Source organism: Rattus rattus, chromosome 4 (assembly GCF_011064425.1).
Source record: "Rattus rattus isolate New Zealand chromosome 4, Rrattus_CSIRO_v1, whole genome shotgun sequence".
Lineage (NCBI taxonomy): Eukaryota > Metazoa > Chordata > Mammalia > Rodentia > Muridae > Rattus > Rattus rattus.
In genome coordinates this window covers 34148624-34168480 of record NC_046157.1, presented here as the reverse complement: position 1 = coordinate 34168480, position 19857 = coordinate 34148624, and the positions used below count along the sequence as shown (strand labels likewise).

Below are 19857 nucleotides of genomic sequence, written 5' to 3'. Positions count from 1 at the left end.
TAGTTAAGGAGGTAGTAATATCATGTAACTGTAGAGATGAGGCAAGGGAAATTTGGCTTCCTATGAACTCTAACACCTATTCTCAGCTCCTCTAATACGTAAGTACTAGTGGTCATTATACAATGGCACCAGCTCTGGGCATCACCAGATGTACCAGTCTTCTGTCGGTCGTCCAGAGTGCCATGGGACACATGACACAAGGGTCATTCTCATAAGGAATGAACCACCAGGCAGCAGTAGGCCATTGGCAATGCCAGTGAAAGCTTCTCTGAACAGGATAATTTTAAGTACTTTATTAAATACTATATTCATTGTAAAGGCTTTAGCCATCATAGTCACCATGATAGAACATGTGCAAAAATACCCACTGGATATGCTTGAAGAAGTATAAACTGTTTGGAAATCCATGCAACATTAAAAAAATCATTTGATATAAAAAACAAATCATCAGACGCAGGAACACCATGTGTTTAATAGAAGCCGATTGCTGACTCTGGGGTGACAGCCGCATGCATGTCTCTGGTCATGTTACACTTCTCCTTGAGCTTTGACTGAAGTAGCGTGTGCTCCACAACCCCAATTCTAATGTCCATCTGAACGGTTTCTTGCTTCAGCTTGGTTAAGCTCTGCTTAATCTTCACCAAAGGAGCTGGAGACGAAAAACAGCATGAAATAAAAATGTTCGTTTGGAGTATCAGTTTGTCAGAGAATTGCCTGACATTTTCCTCAGTTTGTCCTAAGCCAGAAATAGGGTTAAAACACAGCCAATGACTCGCTGACATTCACACAGCTTTGCAGTGGTATTTTAAACACCTGAGAGTTTTAGGATGGGAACTGGTTCAATGTTTGATGTACTGAGGCTCAATTTTCTAACTTTTCTAGGAAAAGAAGTGCTAAGTGGGTACGTAAGGATGTGTTCAACACAGGTTTGTCTACAGGAACAGAGAATAGACCAGCTAGAGAAGGAAGAAAGACGCATCTGAGATCCAAATGATGAGCCCATGGAAAACACTGCAAGAGAATCCCACATCCCACTCTAGATTCCCAGTCTGGGCACAGAGCATCAGAACCTTAGACAATCTTTCTGAAATACCAGCCAGAGGTGATGACCACTGGCCTGGTCAAACTGAACAGTTTATAATGGAGGATAATTACTGAGAGACGAATTCTGTTTAAGCCCAGCTCAGTCAGGACTTGCTGCCAGGAGGGAGAAACCTCAAATGTCATCACATCATCGGCCTGGTGTCATTTGGGGTATTCTTAAGGTCTTTTTGTACATAAATGGTGAAAACAGAATAATCTTGAATTAATAAAATTTAAATTAGAGTAAACATTTATCAGTTGATTTATAATGAACACAATATTCTGATGATCAGACATTATTTTTGTATTACTTATCTGTCTTAAAACAAGTAAAGATAGATTACTAATTTATATATTATCTCCGTGTGTGTGAACATGTAGACATTTGGGGACAGATTTCAGGAGATGGATTTCTCCTTCTGTCATGGATCTGAGATAGAACTGAGGTTGCCGGGCTGAAGTGGCAAGCTCCTCTGCCCACTGAGCCACACTGCCCACCCACAATGCCCCGCCCAGGCTCTGGAGCCCAGCCCGGAAGTGAAGGAGTACTCACTGCCATCCGTCATGCTGCTGCCCTTCTCTTCCATTTCTTGTTTTACCTTTTCTAATTCTTCTGTCACCTTTCATTGAAAGAAAATCCTATGAATGCTGAATTTTAATGAGCCCTGAAATCTTTTGAATGCTACATTGACAAAAACCAATGTAGATACAAGGAAATAAAACATTAAGAATATTATTGATGTAATTCAAATAAAAGACAACAGATACAGATACACAAAGCATTCTGGTTTTAAGAGCTGCTTATAAAACACTAGCAAATTACTTTCGCATTAACTTTCTCATGCTGCGATATTATAGAATGAAGATCAAGTTGTTTGCAGAACGAAGCCCTCAAACTGTGCAATTATCACTAGCATTTACCACGCCGCTCTCTAACTGTTAGTTATTAGCCAACGATGCTACTAGAACCCTCTCTGGCTTTCTAGGGATCTTTCTTAATAGTAGAGTTACTAGGAGACCGTCCTTTCCTGCCTAGGCCAGCGAGGAAACGTTTACACGTATGGTGAGATATGAAAATGCTCTGCTGTGCCACTCTGAACTCTAAGAGACCTAAGTGCTGACAGGAAGATCCCAGACGAATCTGCACTTGACCTCAAGATTAGACTGCGGCAGCCTCTCCTGGAAGAACTCCACGCCAGTAGTGTAATCTCTAAAATGATATGGGGAATATAATCTCTAACATTTGAATGTTTTTGATATAATCTAGGCTGTGCTGTAATTACTGTAACTTATAGGCTTTACTTCTGTCGTGCTGGTGAGTAAAACCTTCCCAGGGAATAAAGTGCTCATCAAGGCAAAGCAAATTAATTTCTTGCAGGCACCTGAAACATCACAACTGGGGACAACAGCGACTCCAGAGGACTAAGTGGTCCCCGGACACCCTTCAAATGCTCATTTACCCCACATTAGTGAGCATTTCCTTCTGAGGAATGTTTTATCTGCCTAGCAACACTGTAGGGCTAGAGCCTAAATACTTATAATGCTATATTATAAAATAAATATTTCTGAAATAAGAGAAACTTAATTTCTTACTGTCCAAATGGTAAAGCTTGTGAAAATTGTACTGTTTTCTAACTATAGTCTTAGATCTCAGTCTCATAAATAAAGAAATGACAACATGTATCAGGTCTTTCTTCTGTACGAGCATGGGAACAAACGCAGTGACACGCAAATGCTTTAGAAGTTCCCGAGCGAACAGGTTGCGAGTTGTCTCGATTGTGGACAGAGCCCAGGCTCCGGATCACACACACCATTAACAGCGATCGCAGACAACAGCTTTATCTCCTCAGGACTCACATTACAATTGGCTGCAGACTCCTCAGGTGGTGCTTTACCTGCTCTTCTATTACTAATTACTATTTTAAACAGAGATTAGGAAGGTTATCAATGTGCTGATAATAACAGCAAGTTGTACGGTTAATTTAATCCCGCAGCCTCAGGCGTCTTAAGGAAACAAGAGAAGGATAATGGGTTCACTCGTTAGGGAACTTCTAAAGTGGACGTTGGGAGGGACACTCAATGAACTCGGCAGCTTTCAGGCAGTGGCTGGCTCGGCCAGGCTGGGCCCAGCTGTCGGGCGAGCCCTAGTGTGCTGGTATGTACCTCAGACAGGAGTCTGGTCCGTTCAGTTACTCCGCCATTGCCCTGCTGGTAGCGTTCCCTTGCCTGAGGAAGAAAACACCATGTTTAAGAACAAATCCTCACTAGGAAGATTACTTAAATATGACCTCTGTGTGTGTGCAGTCTCTGCCCAGCATTTTATGACGCCCTCTTATTTGTGAATATATTTATGAAAGTGACATTTAACTGTAGCTATTTCATGTCCTTATTAATAGGCTCCATGCATTTAAGTGAAGCACTATAAAATGATGAACTACTACAGCCTTCCCATGGCAGCTGTGTAACTCACATGGGCACAGTTGACAATAAAAACTGTCCTCCGCCCTCTCTAAACACTCTGGGAGGGTGACTCTCAATCAATCTAATTTGTGTGCTATGCAAGAGAAAATCAGTTCTAAAATGAAAAAAAAAAATCAATCAGAGTAGAGTCTGAAGCTCAGCAATTAATAAGGATTAATAAAGTGGATGACAGTGCAGCCAACTAGAATATGTTCTCGGAAACTAATCTGGCAATCAATTATTCAATATTAACGTTAGATACACAGTGGCTCTAACCAGAGGGCATTTTTACAGTAAAAAATGTTCAGGAATTCATGTATATATGAGGGAATAATGATTTCAAAGTGACTATAATAAAAAGTGAAAATTATTTTCAACTTGGTCTTTCAGAACTTCTAAAAATATGAGTCATCTCAAACTTATTTTCATTTCATTTCTATAAGTATGCTTTAAAATTATGACTCACTGACAATTTCGTAGATGCACACAATGCATTCTGGTCTTTTTACCCTCATTGCCTTCTCCCAGCTCCCCTTCTGCCGGGCCCCCTAATTTGAATGCATTTTACCTAACATCAGGGCAAAAGTGTCCCCTTATCCATTCCCAAGGACAGCTATGGGATCCCAATAGGTGTTTTCAGAAGCCAGGGATTTTATTTTCTGATCAAAATTCTAAAATGATGAAAGAATGAAAAATTGTTTTCATTAACTTAAATTGTTTGTCTCTGAGTTCACACTGCGTCCCTCTTCCTTGGTAGGAAGCTGTAAGCCACTATGGCAGGCTGCTTTCCCAAGCCACACAGACATGCGTGTGAGTCTTTCTCCAACTTCAACAGTGACTAAGGAACAGACATGGAAGTGAGACACAGCATCCTGACTCTCTCCTCCTGCTCTAAGTCATGACTGCCAACAGCAAACCTGTGCTTACCTAAATAAAATGAACAAGTGTGTTTACGGCCTCCTGGGGGAGAATCATTTCTATCTCATATAAAATGGAGGTTCTCTTGCCCTCCCTCAGTTTCAAGTGGGCAGAGAATGTTGATGAACATTCTTAGATATTATATATCCTTTGCCCATTTCACACAGAGATCCATTTAGATCCTATCCACCGCAGACCCTCCCCTCTCTGCACTGTACAATTCATAAACAAAGTGTATTGTGGCATTTTAGGGATTAGCATCATGAGTTGGAATAAATCCCTGGAAAGCATTTTTAAATTACCTCACTTAGCTGGGCCTGGGCCCCACGATATTCTTGAACCAAGTGCTCAAGTTGATTGTTAATGTACTTTTCTCGGCTGCCGATCTTTTCCAGAGTCCTGCTAATTTCATTATGGAGCTTGTCCAAGAACCCCTAGAAATCCATGGGATTTAAGAAGATAAAAGAATAAAAAGGTTTTTCAAGACTGGCAAAAATAAGTTAAATATTCTTCAACCCAATCCGCAAGTGCATGCAAAAGAAGACAGTTTGAAACTTCAACAACAAATAAACTTTATGATGGGAAACATTTCAGTCACAACATAATTTTTTTTGAAGAGGTCAGATGTGATGGTTCAGTCCTGTAATCCAATGACCATGGAAGTTGAAGCAAGGGAACCGCCCCTGGGTTGCCCATGGACCCTGTGTTCAGAAAAGAGGAGCTTGGTAGTGCGAGTGACTTTCTGTTCTCATGCATACCAGAGCACCTAAGCTTTCTGTCACTGCACTAACGTGTATATAATCTTCAAAATCAAAGTAGCCAAGGAATAATATGACGATCTGGAGCTGGTCTAGCCTGAGACCCACAGCTTTGCATTCAAGCTTGCTTCTTTATGGCATTCTTTAAAGATCCCACTTCTACCGTAGTAACAAGGCGGGGGGAGCTGCAAGTTCCAGCCATTATCAGCCTGGAGTTCATACAACGTTGGTAATCAAGAGAAAGATTGATATGAATCTAAAACATCTGTTAGATATGTATGTGTAATGTGTGGTGGCCGTGTTCATATTTAAAATACAAATGGACTGCTGGCGCATTCTACCATGTCTGACTGAGTAGCTTTGGTTTAACTAGCCTGCTTTACTTTACTTGGTGTAAGCACTGGGGCTGTGAAGATGTTCTGTAGTATATCCAATTAATCACATCCTGAGAGATAAGGATTATATCTGCTCCCCTTTCATGCTCTGTCACGATAGCCCTATATGAGTAAAGGCATTTTTTTGTTTTTGTTTTTTTGTTGTTATTTTTGTCTAAAGTCATTCACATACCTTGGTCTCCTTTAGAGCAGATTCAATTCCACTTTTGTGCTGGTGCATTTGGTCAACGTGGATTCTCCAATCCTAGTGGTATAAGCACACACAGGAATGAAGCAGAAAATACCACATTTTCTAATACCTTTTGCCTGTCTGTTGTGTCCTTTACCTTGATTACTTGGTAGCTGTCCTATTTTGGGTGGCAGAGTCCTATATATAGCTTGCAATCAGAATGTAAAGAGAGCATAGGGCACTTTAGGATAAAAGTTCTAAGTAAATGTAAATTATTTTATGTGTTCATGGAGTGATATCTGGTAATTTGAATACAAATTATTCTTGCTCTGCTGGTGGTTAATATTTATGACTACCCATCAAAATGAAAAAAATCTAATTATTGCAAAGAAATACTTGCTTAAGCAGTAACGATTATGTTTGCCAGAAGCAACTCTCAACTCTTTACTCAAATATCATGTATCAAAGATTAGTTGGTCTCTTGGAAATGAAAATGGGCTTTCATTCAGAAGTCTTCAGCAAGACTTCTGAATTTCTCCCTTAATAAAGGCAGTCTATACTGATTACTAGAGCCTACTGCTACTGGAAGCCTTTTAAATTGATGTCAACTGTGTAACCCCCTAAAGATACCTTCAAATTATTTTAGTTTATATCATTATAAGTCAAAGCGTTAAATGACTTCAGCAACATCCATCATGAGAGGTAAACTGAGGACAGTGGTGGGACGTAGGCTCAGCGTCACTGTCTGTGAGCATAAAATGACAGGCTTGCTTGCTGTGGCTACTCAATCTTCCGAAAAAATGTGAACAGTTCACTCTACTCATGTCTGTGCTCTGAAACATGCCCGTGGCAACAGGTTATAAAAATGTCCTGGGTGCTCAAACAGAGCAAATATCAAGTTATAACATATTTAAGCTGTAGAGAGCCTCAAGAAACACATAATCTCATACCTATGAGAGCAGAGACCTGGTTACAGGAGAGGGGAAGCTGACGACAGGTACATAGCAGTCTAAGTCCCTGACTGACGCTGTAGCCATGGCAGGGGTCAGGAGAGGACAACTAGCCACCTGACACTAGTAAGAACAGCGAAACACAGACGGAACATGCACTACCCGTTCCTGGGTCTCTCTGCATCCTGAACGTAACATCTCAAGCTGTAAAAGCTGGAAAGGAACTTAGGGACTGTCTTCTCACCAGTAACAGTTAGGTAGCACAACCTTTTGAGCATTTGAGGTTGAAGGTAATATAAACAAGGAAAACACAGGAACATATCAGGTAGGTTGGCTCAAGTGTAAAACACAGAATCATGGAGTGAGAGGTAGATGGGCTTGATCGTGGCGAAATAAAACCAAAGGAAGAGGTATAAGGGCTTTGTTTCTAGCATCCAAGGAGTATGGCTTCTACCATGTGCACAAGGGTATGCTATTATAGGTTTTGGTTTGAATCTTCAAGCCAAGTCTGTGTTTTGAAAAAGTGATATGTTACTGGACCCACTAGGAAGATCAAGATTCTGAAAACTGGTGGGAGACCAGTCAAAAGGCCGTGTAGTGGTCCAGCTCATGCAGAGTTGAATGAAAGAGAGGGATACATCCAACTGCCATTGCAGAGACAAGGCAGGTAGGGCATTCTCAGCAGGGGACTTAGGAGTCACATGGTTGGTGCAGGTGGGAAGTAGAGGGGTAGTCAGTAAGGGCCCCAGACTGACAAAGGAATGGAATACCACGTCATGCAACACATAACAAGGACAGGAAAGACTAAGGGATTTGGTATTAGACTTGTTAAATTTCTCTAATTTTTATAGGCAATTAAATACAAAGCTAGTCATGACTTGGAATTATCTGCCAGAAAAATCTAAATATGTATCTTATTAAAATCTCCATGGACATATTTCCTGATGAAAACTGATTTTTATAAAAAGCAAACAAGTATTTAAAATATTCTTATCTTTTAATCCAACAGTTTTAACTCTGAAAAATATTCCTACCCTTAACTGAAAACAGATTCATGCCCAGAAAAACACCAGAAAATATACTGCCCATATTGTATTAATGCTACTATTAAAAAGAATACATATAATATGAAGGTATTTTTATAAGTCTCAAAGCGGAGAACTCAGAAATACACTGTTGAGAGAGAGACACAGGTTACCCAGAAACACAGGGAGCAACTACGGAGAGTCCACAGGCTTGAGGATGGTAGGTACCATGACAGGGGAGGGAGGAGGATGGTAGGTACCATGACAGGGGAGGGAAGAGGATGGTAGGTACCATGACAGGGGAGGGAAGATATACAGCGGAACACATAGGTAATGTCAGGGTTCTTAAAACCCAAGTCAGAAAAAAGGTTGGTTTTATTTTTGAGATTTAAAACTCTGTATTTTGCATTATATAAACATTAATGTATGTTAAATGCTAAGTTCCTGTTCTTTTAATGATAGCAAAAATGTATGCTTAATAGCATACAGATAATAGAAAAATACAGTCTCAAAAACTAGATATTTAAAGTTAGGATTATATATGTTGTACTTTACATTAAAGCATGAGTTTGAATATAGAACAACTTAAGTTCCATTTTTATTCTTTAAAATTTGCTAAGCTTTCTAGAAAATTTTATCACATTAATTATCTGAAGAAAAAGGGAGGAAAAAGAAAAACCTCATAGCTGTCCAAGAAGCTCCTGAACAGGTTTTAACATAGTTATAGTGGGATGTGACTTTGACTATAACTAACATTTTGAAAACATGAATATAAAAGGGGGAGGCATATATTTGAGAACCAACAACTGAGATGGTTGAAAGCTTTACAAAGGTTTTTGTGGTAAGAATGGAGAAGTGATGGGTTTTAATGATATGTAAGGACTTGAAGCCTACCTGCATTCTAGTAATAAGTAACAGTAAAAGCAACTATTCGACGATGCTAGCAATTCGAACATTGGTGGAGAATGCATTAAGTTACAGCCACTTTAATGTAATTTTACATATTTAAGACGTAAAGGTTTGGAGAGATAAGTAGACATTGTCATCCCTTCTGATCCATTTCTCCCTTCCCTATAGTGCAATGGTTCTCAACCTTCCTAATGCTGAGATGGTTTTAAATAGTTCCCAACCATAAAATAATTTCATTGCTACAGTAAGAATTGTAATGTGAATATTTGATATGCAAGCTTTGTGAAAGGGTCATCCAGATCCCCTCCCAGCCCCCCCAGCAGGGTCAGGACCCACAGGTTGAGAACCACTGCTGTGGAGTATTATGAGACTTGCTGGCTGGTAACTGGAGAAATGTACCTCCTGGGTCCACTGATGCTGGTCTAGGCTGGGTGGGTCTTTTCAGTGGAATGGTGGACTGTATAGAAGTTGGGAGAGGTATCCATCTTAAACAGTGTCCATGTCCTGTCAGTCAAAGTAAGGAGGCTGCCTTACTCAGGAGTTTCTGAGCCCGAGCTTGGGTCTGAGCATTAATGCAGCTGACCATGCATCAGTTGCCCGGCCGGAGGATGATGTGCTTCTGTCAGTGTAAGCCACTGTGGTTTGGGGCAGGTTTTGTTGCAGAGCAGACCATTATGTATTATATCACATTTTTTTGTTTGTTTGTTTCTGTTTTGAGGCAGGGTTTTTCTGTGTAGCGCTGGTGTCCTGGAATTCCCTCTGTACACCAGATTGGCCTCAAACTCAAAAGATATGCCTGCCTTTGCCTCCTGAGTGCTGGGATTAAAGGCATGTGTTGCCAACCACCCAGCAGCATAGACACTTTTGATAGTGAAGAGAAGTACATTAGTTAGGCTAGTTAGGCTACAGGAACTTTCCAGTGTTTGTTCTGTCAGGAAAGTGCACTTCCACACCTATGACTTTCGTACGTCATGTAATGATTTTCCATGTGACAAAACAGACTGCCAAGAGTGTATAAACTAAGACCTCTGTCTGTCATGTACTCGCTGAGGACTGTGTGGCCCTGAAGGCCACGGGCCACCTATCGCTAAGTGCTCTGAAGCACGTTCTTGGGTTCTTTAAGCATCTTTCCAGTCTGTTGAGATCTGTCTCACCTATTATAAACGTTCTCCTCAATGGAATGGAGAACAGCAGTGATCCAGCGTACCACTTCCTTAGGCTCTCTTTCTCTTTGCTGTGCTCATAACTGAACCCTAGGCCTCGAGCATGCTGGGTCCTTGACCATCTGTTTTTATTCCCAGGTCTTCAGGGTTGTTATTCAGGTTATTCTTCAAAATCCCTTCATACAAAGTCTCATAATTCTATCATTGATGAGGGGTAAATGACAAAAGGTATTGTAAGCACAATCCCTTTCCTCACTGTGAATTCTTCAGCACTAAATTATATTCTGAATCGCCCCCTTTCAGAAATTGGGAAAAAGGACCTATAGCTGGTGATTCATAGCACAGCACACAGTCAGAATGGGTGGGATCTGGCTGCAGCTGTTAGGTGACTGTGGAGGCTCCATGGTCTCTGAGTCGCACTTCAGAACACCATCTGACTGGTCTCTTTGCATATGTAGATTTTGTTTAATTTCTTTTTTGGGGGGGTGTTGGGAGAGGTTTCTAACTCAATGACTAAAAGCTTTTCTCTGAACCTTTTGGGAACAGAGGCAAAGATTAGATAAGCTAGGGTTGGTTGTATATCCATATGTGAGTTTCATTAACATATAACTTGTAAATTGTCAGACTCTCCCGTCTTAAATCCAGTTTGGGCTTCCTTGCTCATAGACAGACAGTGCTAAAAAACAAAACATAACAGAACAGAACTCATCACACGAAAGCCAAGGCAGGATCCTTCTGTGTGCTGGGAAGTGTTCTTCTAGGTGGACGAGAAATCCATGGCACAACTGGGAAGAACCACCCGGCTCACAGGGTCATATGGCGGGCTCACAGGGTCTACTGGAAGCACTTGCTTCCTCAAAGCAGGAGCAGGGCCCAAGGCACTGCTGTAGCTAGAATCACTCCTTCCCAAGGACTACAATGGTTCCTCTGTTCTGCCATCTGCCTTCCTTTCTCTTCTGTCCTGCAGTCTCTGCCCCAGCCCCACTATGGATAATCACCAGTGACATCTCAATGCACCGCTGCCTGCAGTTGCATCCTAATAAATAAAAGGTTTCCATTAGAGCTCTTATTTTACACAGTTAATCTCTTTTTCCCATTAAGGCTTGGTTTCAATTCAGAATTTCTCTGGAAGTTTTCATGGTTACTGTAGTGTGTAAGGAACGAAATCCTGTCCTCCAGCTCACAGGCTGGGAAACAAACTGAGGTTGTTTGACTTTCTCAGTTTATTGTCAATTGAAAAGGAAACCAAATGTCCTTTCCTGTCTCAGACAGATTCTCTTTACATCAAGCGGTCGCTTTCATTTTCTTACCCTGTCCCTCGACTTCAATAAGAGAAACAGAGATCCTGAGGACTCCCTATTCAAACATGCACACCGAGTGGAATCATTTTCCTGTTGTTTTGCTAAAGTACAGACATCAGGGAATCTTGTTGCTTCTAGTCTGCTCCAAATGAACAACCCTATTAGGACGATGTCTAAAACAAAAGTACAATTTACCCAGACAGATTATGGGGCTTTTCTACAAAGAAATGAGCTTCAATAGATATGTGTGTCCATATACATGTATATAAATACATACATATACACATATATAATACACACTCGTATACGTGTGTACCTAATATATACATATACATGCATATAAACATTATATATACATATAGAATACAATACACTCATTACATATATACATGATACATGCATATGCATATATAGTATACAATACAGATACATGCATGCATAATACATGTATACACACATATATGCACAGAGATTGGCTAGTCAGAAGCCTTTCTGCTTCTTTGCTTTAGGGTAGGATAGAATTCCAACAGTCACATGAATCCTATGGTTTCTTTAAATCTAATGAATAAAACTACAATGTTAACAGCATAACATTTAATATATGTAAGCATTATGCTAACAGCTATTGGAATATCAGGACATATATTTTACGTAGAGAGTCTACTAAGATGCAGAAGCTAAGATTTAGTTACTTTTAGGTGGAAGCCTGAGTCACACAGGTAAATATCCATTGTCAGGCACAAACCTACACAGGACTATCAAAACACAGATCCCCAGTAAGGACGAGGACAAGAGAAAAGATGACTTTACTCTGACTTGTAGTAAAATTTGAATTTTCATAGCTTCTAAACTTAGAGTCTAAAAGTTTCAAGCCGTAGGCCTTGATTTCTAGGAGACATTAGGAAAGGAAAGAAACGTTCAGTGGGGCCTAGTGAGAGATATTTGGACCGCTGTGCACAGGCTCGTGAGAAGGGCAGGAGGATCCCAACCTGTTCTGTTTCCACGCTCCTACAATGAGGTGAGCTGTTTACCACAAGAACAAAAGTAAAACGTAAAATGCTGCCTCCTAACAGCATCAGGGCCAACGGAAAGCTCCTGTGCTCTTCCCCAAACGAGCCTTCTCTACAGAGGCTGGCTACCACACTTCTGCTATTGTAAGACAAACTTAACACAGGGCTTCCTATCTGAAATAGTTCAAGAGCTTATTGATATATTAACAGCCAGAGAAATGAATGGAAATGTTCACAGGATCAGCAAATACAATTAAAAACATTCTCATTAGGAAATATCCAGACTCAGACAGCTTGATCAGTGAATTGTCTCAAACATTTAATTAAATAGGAAATAACAATCTTATGCAAGTCTACTGCCGAGTAGAAAGAAGGGGGGTGGAAAGGGGGGAGAGGGGTAAGGAGGGGAGGTGGACCAAGGTGGCAAGGGGGAGAAAGCATCAATGTGTTTCATGCGGTCCATACAGCGCTACATCAAAACTTGACAGAGGTTCCTAAAGCCAAAACCACCAAACAACAAATCATACATTAATACCTTTCATACCTTTATATAAAAGAATTAAAAATTTACTAAAATATTAGCAAATCAAATGTAGTGATGAAAAAGATAAAAAGATAATAATTTTTCTTTAAATTTATTTCAAAATGCAAAGTTGGTTTCACACTAAAAAAATACTTAAAAGAAAGGTGACATCAGCAAGTAAGTTAATGAAGGAGTTTGACATACTTTCCTCAAAAAAACAAAGTCTGCTCTTCTACAAGAATGTGTGAGGAACTCTGAAGTCCAGTAGGGATGTGGCAGAGACACAGCGTTAGAAAGGAAGGAGCAAAGTACATATCAGCCATCCTATTCCCCTAGTTTAATTTAGGTCCTGAATCAAGAGGGACCTCATTTGGCAGCAACTGGGTTAACAGGAGGTCAATATAATTTCCTACCAATTCCATGAATTCTTGAAACATTTGTTACTTGAGAACCTTGCATCCATCCCTCAGAGGTCGGAGGACAGTTTAAGGAGTGCTTGGAGACACAAGCTCCTTCAACAGCCTAGAGAAAGAGTTTAGCCTTTGCTATGTCTTCTCAGGCCCGTTCCACACAGACGCATGCCGAGGCGCCAGCACCTCACGCCTCTTCCACACAGACGCACGCCGAGGTGTCAGCACCCTTGATACTAGAAGACGGCTAGAGAGCTAGGACTCAGTGAGACACTGAGAATCCAGCCTAACTCTACCAAGCCAACCGCAGTCTTTGCAGCAGCATGCCTATAACCCTGGATAAACAGAGTTTAAGCCACTGGTGTGGTCCAGACCAAGGGGTCATCAAACACCAATAAACAACTTGTTCCCGTTGTCAGGAACAGCGTATCTGCCAAGGACCACCAGAATGGCCTGATCCTCCACTCAGCATGCATACATTAATATTGTAGGTGCCCCATGTTTGGTATTGAACCTACTACATCATGCCCACCTGAACCTGTCTGTGCCACCCTTTCTCCCTGCGGCCTTCAGAAAGTCATGGAGATCCTGGCTTCACTGCTGCTTATCATTCTGAGACCACTAGTGACCTACCACCATTCAAGGCTGTACATCTTAGCTGGAAAGGCAATACCACATACTCCAGCAGTGGAGTACATAGATACATACAGGCATCGCCAATACCGATTACACCTGAAGGATATATTCAGTGAGTGTACGAGCGTGCTCACATTAGACATAAGTCAACACCACTGATATCTAAGGACATGCTGCCAGGAGAAAAAGCCTTTTGCTACAACAGCCCTCTAATGAGTTGACAAAGTCAACAGAGCTGATGCACAAAGAGCATATATACAGCATGACAGAGAAAATCATGCCTCCTATGGAACACAGCAACTCTCTAGCCATGATCATAAAACCTTTGTGCATGTCTAAGCAGTGAACACATCCAGATGACTTGTTTGAAAAAACGATTCCGAATGATGACTTTAAAGGCTTAATGGAATATAATTAAATTGGAATGTTCAATAAAATAAGGAAAAGAACATTAATCTGAATAGGAAATTTATCAAATATAAACAGATCACAGTAAGATATAAAGTATAATAGGCCGGGGAGATGACTGAGCAGGGAAGTGCTTGCTCTCAAGCTTGAGGATCCAAGCTAGGAGCCTTAGCCAGTGCTGAGAATGTAGGCGCTGACTTGTGACAGCAGTGTTGGGCTGGGCTGTGAGTGGAGACACGTAGATCCTAGGCGCGTGCACGCGCGCGCGCACACACACACACACACACACACACACACACACACACACACTGGGTAAATGTTCTTGTGCAAGCGAGCCTGATGACTAATGGTTAGAGCTGTGGAATTCACGTCATGGTGGATGGAGAAAAGCAACCCCATGAGCTTTCACCTCCCAAATGCACATTGTGCCATGCAAGTTCCATGTACTGTGGACACACATGGCAGCAGTGGTTCCTAAACACTGTCTGCACACAATCAAGTCAGGTAGCATCCTGGCATGAATGTGGAGGGCAAGGAAGCCTCTACCCCTAGCACAGTAGGTACTGACAGCTGATGGCCTCTGGGGGAAGAAGAGTCAGTTTTCTTTGGGGGTGTGCTATAGTCCGGTATTAGTTGGATTTGGTGAGTTCTTAAAAAATAAAAAGAGCATGAAGTTGAAAGGGGCACATGGTGGGGAATACAGAAATGGGAGCAATGCGCAAAGACAATGTGCATAACTCCACAGACTGTTTTGTAGCATTAACAAGAACAGGGATTTAGCATCTGCAGTAACATTGATGGAATAGAGGACATTATGTTAAATGGAATAAGCTATTGCATTAGTCAGCGTCTCATCAATTTGACAAATGACTTAAAGAAAAATCAACTTAAGAGAAAGTTTTCTAAGTGCCAGGGTGGGGGGATACCCAAGGGGCCCCCACCCACTCAGAAGAGAAGGGGAGGAGGTCTGTGGGAGGGTGACTGGGGGCAGATGAGCAGGATATATAGTGAATAGGTAAAGAACAAATAAAATTAAATTTAATAAAAGGAAAGTTTTCTTTTGACTTCTGGTTTTAATCCATAGTTGGATGTTTTCACTGGTTTCAGACTCGTGGCAAGGCACAAGTGTCCACTAGCAACCTTTGAACACATACTCTGTGGGTGAGGAGGCAATGGTTATACATACGTGGAATGCATATTGTAGTCGATTTGCTTTGTGGGGTGTGGGGATAATCACCATTAGTAAAGAGGTTTCCTTTGAGAATTTTCTCTTTTGTAGATATTCTTTACATTGCAGAGAAACATCCAGCCATGCACACAGCCTCGCACCTCCCTATAACTGAATTCAGACTAGAGATCCAGAGTGGCTAACGGTGATAACTTGTTAAACAATCACACTCTAACTGTGCACAGAGGTTATCACTACTGAGTACCATGCGCTTCTAAGGAGCTTTCCCATGTTAACTAAGACCTGTTACTATGCCTATCCCAGAATATACTCCTGTTATATGACTACATGGGCATTGTTGAAGTCTCATAGGCTTGAGAAAGACAAGTCTAGAGAAGAGATCTCACAAGGCAAGTACTTACAGATCAAGTCAGAAATGAGTATTTCATGTGATACTGAGAAACTACTGTGAAAACCTGATGAGTACACTTGACACTTGTTCTGGTATGCTTGCCTGCTGTAATAAATGTCATAGCCAAAAGCATCTTAGGGAAGGAGAGGGTACATTTCGTCCTATACTTCTAGGTCACAGTTCATCACAGGTAGAAGTCAGGGCAGGGAATCATGCAAGAACTAAAGCAGAAATCATGGAAGAAGGCTTGAGTTCAGACAGCGTTCTTCCACGACCCCTAACCACATTCCCCAGAGTCCCACTGCCCATAGTGGCCTGGGCCCTCACATCAATCAACAATCAAAGCAATCCTCCAAACACATGGCCACTGACCAATATAATGTGGGCAAGCCATTGAGACTCTCGCTTCCCAGGTGACTCTTGTTTTTGTGTCAAGGTTCCAACAACAGTTGCACCTAAGTTTAAGAATCTGATGATCAAAACTTCAATCTCAGACTGACATTCAACATCCTTCCAGCAAACAAACAAAAATTGGTTATCTTTTACATTTTTAAAGAACCAAGAAACATGTGTCATTTCTTTGGTATAAAGAAACAGGCAAAAATAATGGAACGAAAGCCATGGGGATAAAATTTTGTTCAAATACTAAGAAATTTCAAATAAAACACAGTAATGGTGAGAATGACTCTAACATTGGATTGGAAAAAATGAGTCAAGCCAATAAAAACTACATTTTCCATGAAGGTCCATGTGACAAATGGTTTCTGCTCCAATTCATATTTTATATTAAGCAATTCAAGGAAACATTAAATCATACTTTACAATAATGAAATATTTAGGCAGTCTAGACATTTTAATTATAATCAATATATATTAATTCACCACTCTCAATCACAGGTGTCTGTTTGAGGTCTGCGGGCAGTGAGGCATTGGTTTCTTGCCTTTGCAGTATTAACAAAGCATGCAGTTTCCACTGGTTCTTTTCTTGTAGTCAGCCACCACGGTTGGTGCTCTTCAGTTACAGCTAATGGTAATGACTAAGTCAAAAGATTCTTTCATCTATTTTAATTTGTGCTGTATGGGCCCTTTACTAGGTCTAGTTTAAGCATTAATCACTCTCAGGGTAAACGGAGAGGAAGGCATCATCAGCCACACTTAAACCATGGTCAGAGCCTTCGGAAAGGACAATGACAGAAGTAACTGAAGATCTTGTTGTTGATTACGGAGACTGACTTTGTCTCCAGTCGTTTGCTGTATTATTCAGTATAATTTTAAGCACAATAACCTTTCCCACCATCTGGTAGCTATTCACAATCCACATGCAACAAAGCAAATACAAAAGCAATAGCAAACAGCTGACCTTGCAAATACAACTTCCAGTCCACAAAATAACATCTTGTTTGAAATAATACAACCGTCCCAAAGAATAGCTGCGTTGTGCACTCTCTTTTGAAGAATGCTAGCTATAAAAGTCCATCAGTGAGTATTTTCCCTCATTCTGAGATAATGTGGCAGTTGAGTAATCATGCAGGCTGTTCTAAAAATGTATGTGTGTCTAGTTAATTCAGGCAGTTTATTTTGATAGCATTCACCTCTTTTTGATTATAGCAGGTGTTTCAAGGATAAATTTACTGAAAATTGTATTTTGTTTAAACAACAGCAGCATGTACATTTATGGCCCTGTTATATTAAAAAGCATTTATTGTCTGGCAGCAATAGATACAATTACAAACATTTGTGACAGTAATTGGAGCTATTACTCCTGCATGGAGCCTCATGGAGATCAACTTATTGCCACCTGTATTTACATTTGTTGCTATAATTGTAAAAGCTGACTTTTAAAATTGGGTGTCTTATTTTTCTTTAAATTACATGAATATTTTTAATAGAAGGTCTACCAGAAAATCTCCAAGAATTATAAACGTAGTTTCTCCATTATGCAAATAACAGGCAGAATTCCATTTTAATAAATGATCATGTACATAAAATTCATTCCTGTCTTCCAGCACACAGAATACATTATATCTCTTGGCTTGTGAATACAAGAATATTATTAATGTTTCCTACTCCCAAACTAGAGAATGTCTTAAGAAATGTTATTCCCAAACTATAACAATACATAAATATTTAGAGATGTTAACTTTTGCTAACACCCTCTCATGCTGTATCCAAATGCAGTGACAGGGACAGGGCAAAGCAAGCTAGTCTCTCTACTGCTTGGGAATGGGAGAAGTGCTCTCCATTGCTCCCAGGTACAGATTTGTCTGCAATAATAAAAAGAGAAAGCCTACCCCTGTAACTTCTGCAGGACTTGGTTTCCAATCTGAAGAGACTGAGATCCAATATAGTAATTCTGTGGTCCCTCCAGGTTCATTTAAATGGAATTCTACCTGCTGATTAATGAAGGCTCCTCTTTTCCCTCTTAGGTTTTAGCTATCACGGTGACTGAGAAGCCCAAAGGCTCAAAACTATTGTGGTGATTTTATCCTAAGCACAATGACTCTTCCCAAAAGGTCTCCTGCTGTAAGTCACCCAAGGCAACACCTGAGTGCTTTATTTACTTTCACACAAAATTCAATTGCTTGGAGTTGAAGTTTAAAGTTTCAGGTTCTGTTTTACAATGGCAGTCTGAGATTCTGTAGAACAGGGAGGAATGTAGAAAGCAGTTCAGCGACTCAAAGGTTTGAAATAATTAGAAATATATGTTGCAAAGCCTTTAAAATAATCACTTTATCTAAATTCCTTGTAATGAATTTAAAGATTTACGTAATTACTAGAAACACTTTGGCAAAATGAAGGCAGTACCTACCCAGCCATCTCTTTGAAAAGCAAAGCAGGAAACATTTAATTATAATTTGGAAAAAAATCTACTTAAGAAATTAATCAAATTTTTAATTACTATATCCATAGGGCATTGAGGCATATTAGAACATTTGTTCATTCTATTAAATACCTAATATTAAATCATTGTCATGTACAATCTTTTAGAAATAAGCACCAAATTACTGAAAAAAAAAACAGTCTATGGCAAAATTTAGTTAAAAACTGATTTCACAGTTCCTATTTTTCCATGTTTTTGAGGAATAAAAATATTACTATTTATTTGGTTTCTATTATTAAACAAACAGAACACCATTAACTTGAAATAAAAATAAATTCTTCTAATAGAGGCTAATAAGATTGATGATTTTAAGAAGTCATTTACCTTAGGTCACCAAATATTCAAATGGACAACGGCAATACCAGGAAACACACAACGCCAAAAGCCCAGCTCCTGTACACGCTACCCACACTTTTCCCGTCTGATTCCAACCGGCTGAGCTTGGACACGCCAGCTCTTCCACCTGGAAGTCAGTTGGGTATTGATGGGAAGTGCAAGGACTGCCAATGGTCAGGTTCCATTCATTCCTATTTCAAAATAATGTGGGATACATATAATGCAATGCAATGGGATATACGCGCGCGCGCGTGCGCGCGCGCGCGTGTGTGTGTGATTTTTTCCTTCCTTTCTTTCTTTCTCTTTCTTTCTTTTTTCTTTCTTTCTTTGTTTCTTTCTTTTCTTTCTTTTTGAAACAGGGTTTCTTTGTGTAATAGCCCTGGCATTCTTGGAACGCTCTTTGTAGACCAGGCTGGCCTGAAACTCACATAGATCAACTAGTCTCTGCCTCCCGAGTGCCTGCACCACCATGCCTGGCTGCAATATTTTTGAAAAGCAGTATAGTGTCAGTTGTATGAATAAAAACCTACAGAATAATGGTCAGCATGGCGGGGTTCCTCTGATGCCATCCTATGTGCTTTAGATGGGCTCCTTCACTAAGTCTTTTAGTAACTCCTTAAGGGAGGCATTACAACAAATTCCGCTTTTCCAGATAAGGAAACTAAGGTACAAGGTACGGGGTGGTAGGGTACTATGATTTGGTGTCAAGTGACCTAGGTTTGCTTACAACTTCTACCTTTAATCACATGTTATACTCTCATTCACATACTATTTTCATCACTTCCATAGCGACTGACTTCTCTGTTCACAGTTCCTCATTTGAGGTAAGAGGTACTTGCATTTCTGAGTGGTGGGGAAGGGTTCAGTGAGAAATGCACATTCAGTGGCTGGCAGGGTCAGCTCGTGGCACACAGTAAATGGTAACACCCACGTGCTGCAATG

At 40.4% G+C, this 19857-nt stretch overlaps 1 protein-coding gene across 1 annotated transcript in view; it reads right to left on the bottom strand.

Annotated features, from left to right (window-relative positions):
* Positions 1-278: 278 nt before the first annotated feature.
* Positions 279-19857, bottom strand: part of Ift57 (intraflagellar transport 57) — a 55886-nt gene continuing 36307 nt past the window's right edge. The window contains exons 7-11 of the mRNA XM_032900264.1: positions 5787-5858; positions 4764-4895; positions 3247-3309; positions 1637-1703; positions 279-649 (exon numbers count right to left, since the gene is read on the bottom strand). Coding sequence (XP_032756155.1) covers positions 471-649; positions 1637-1703; positions 3247-3309; positions 4764-4895; positions 5787-5858 — 513 coding nt within the window. The 3' untranslated portion in view covers positions 279-470. The remainder of the gene's footprint in view (positions 650-1636; positions 1704-3246; positions 3310-4763; positions 4896-5786; positions 5859-19857) is intronic.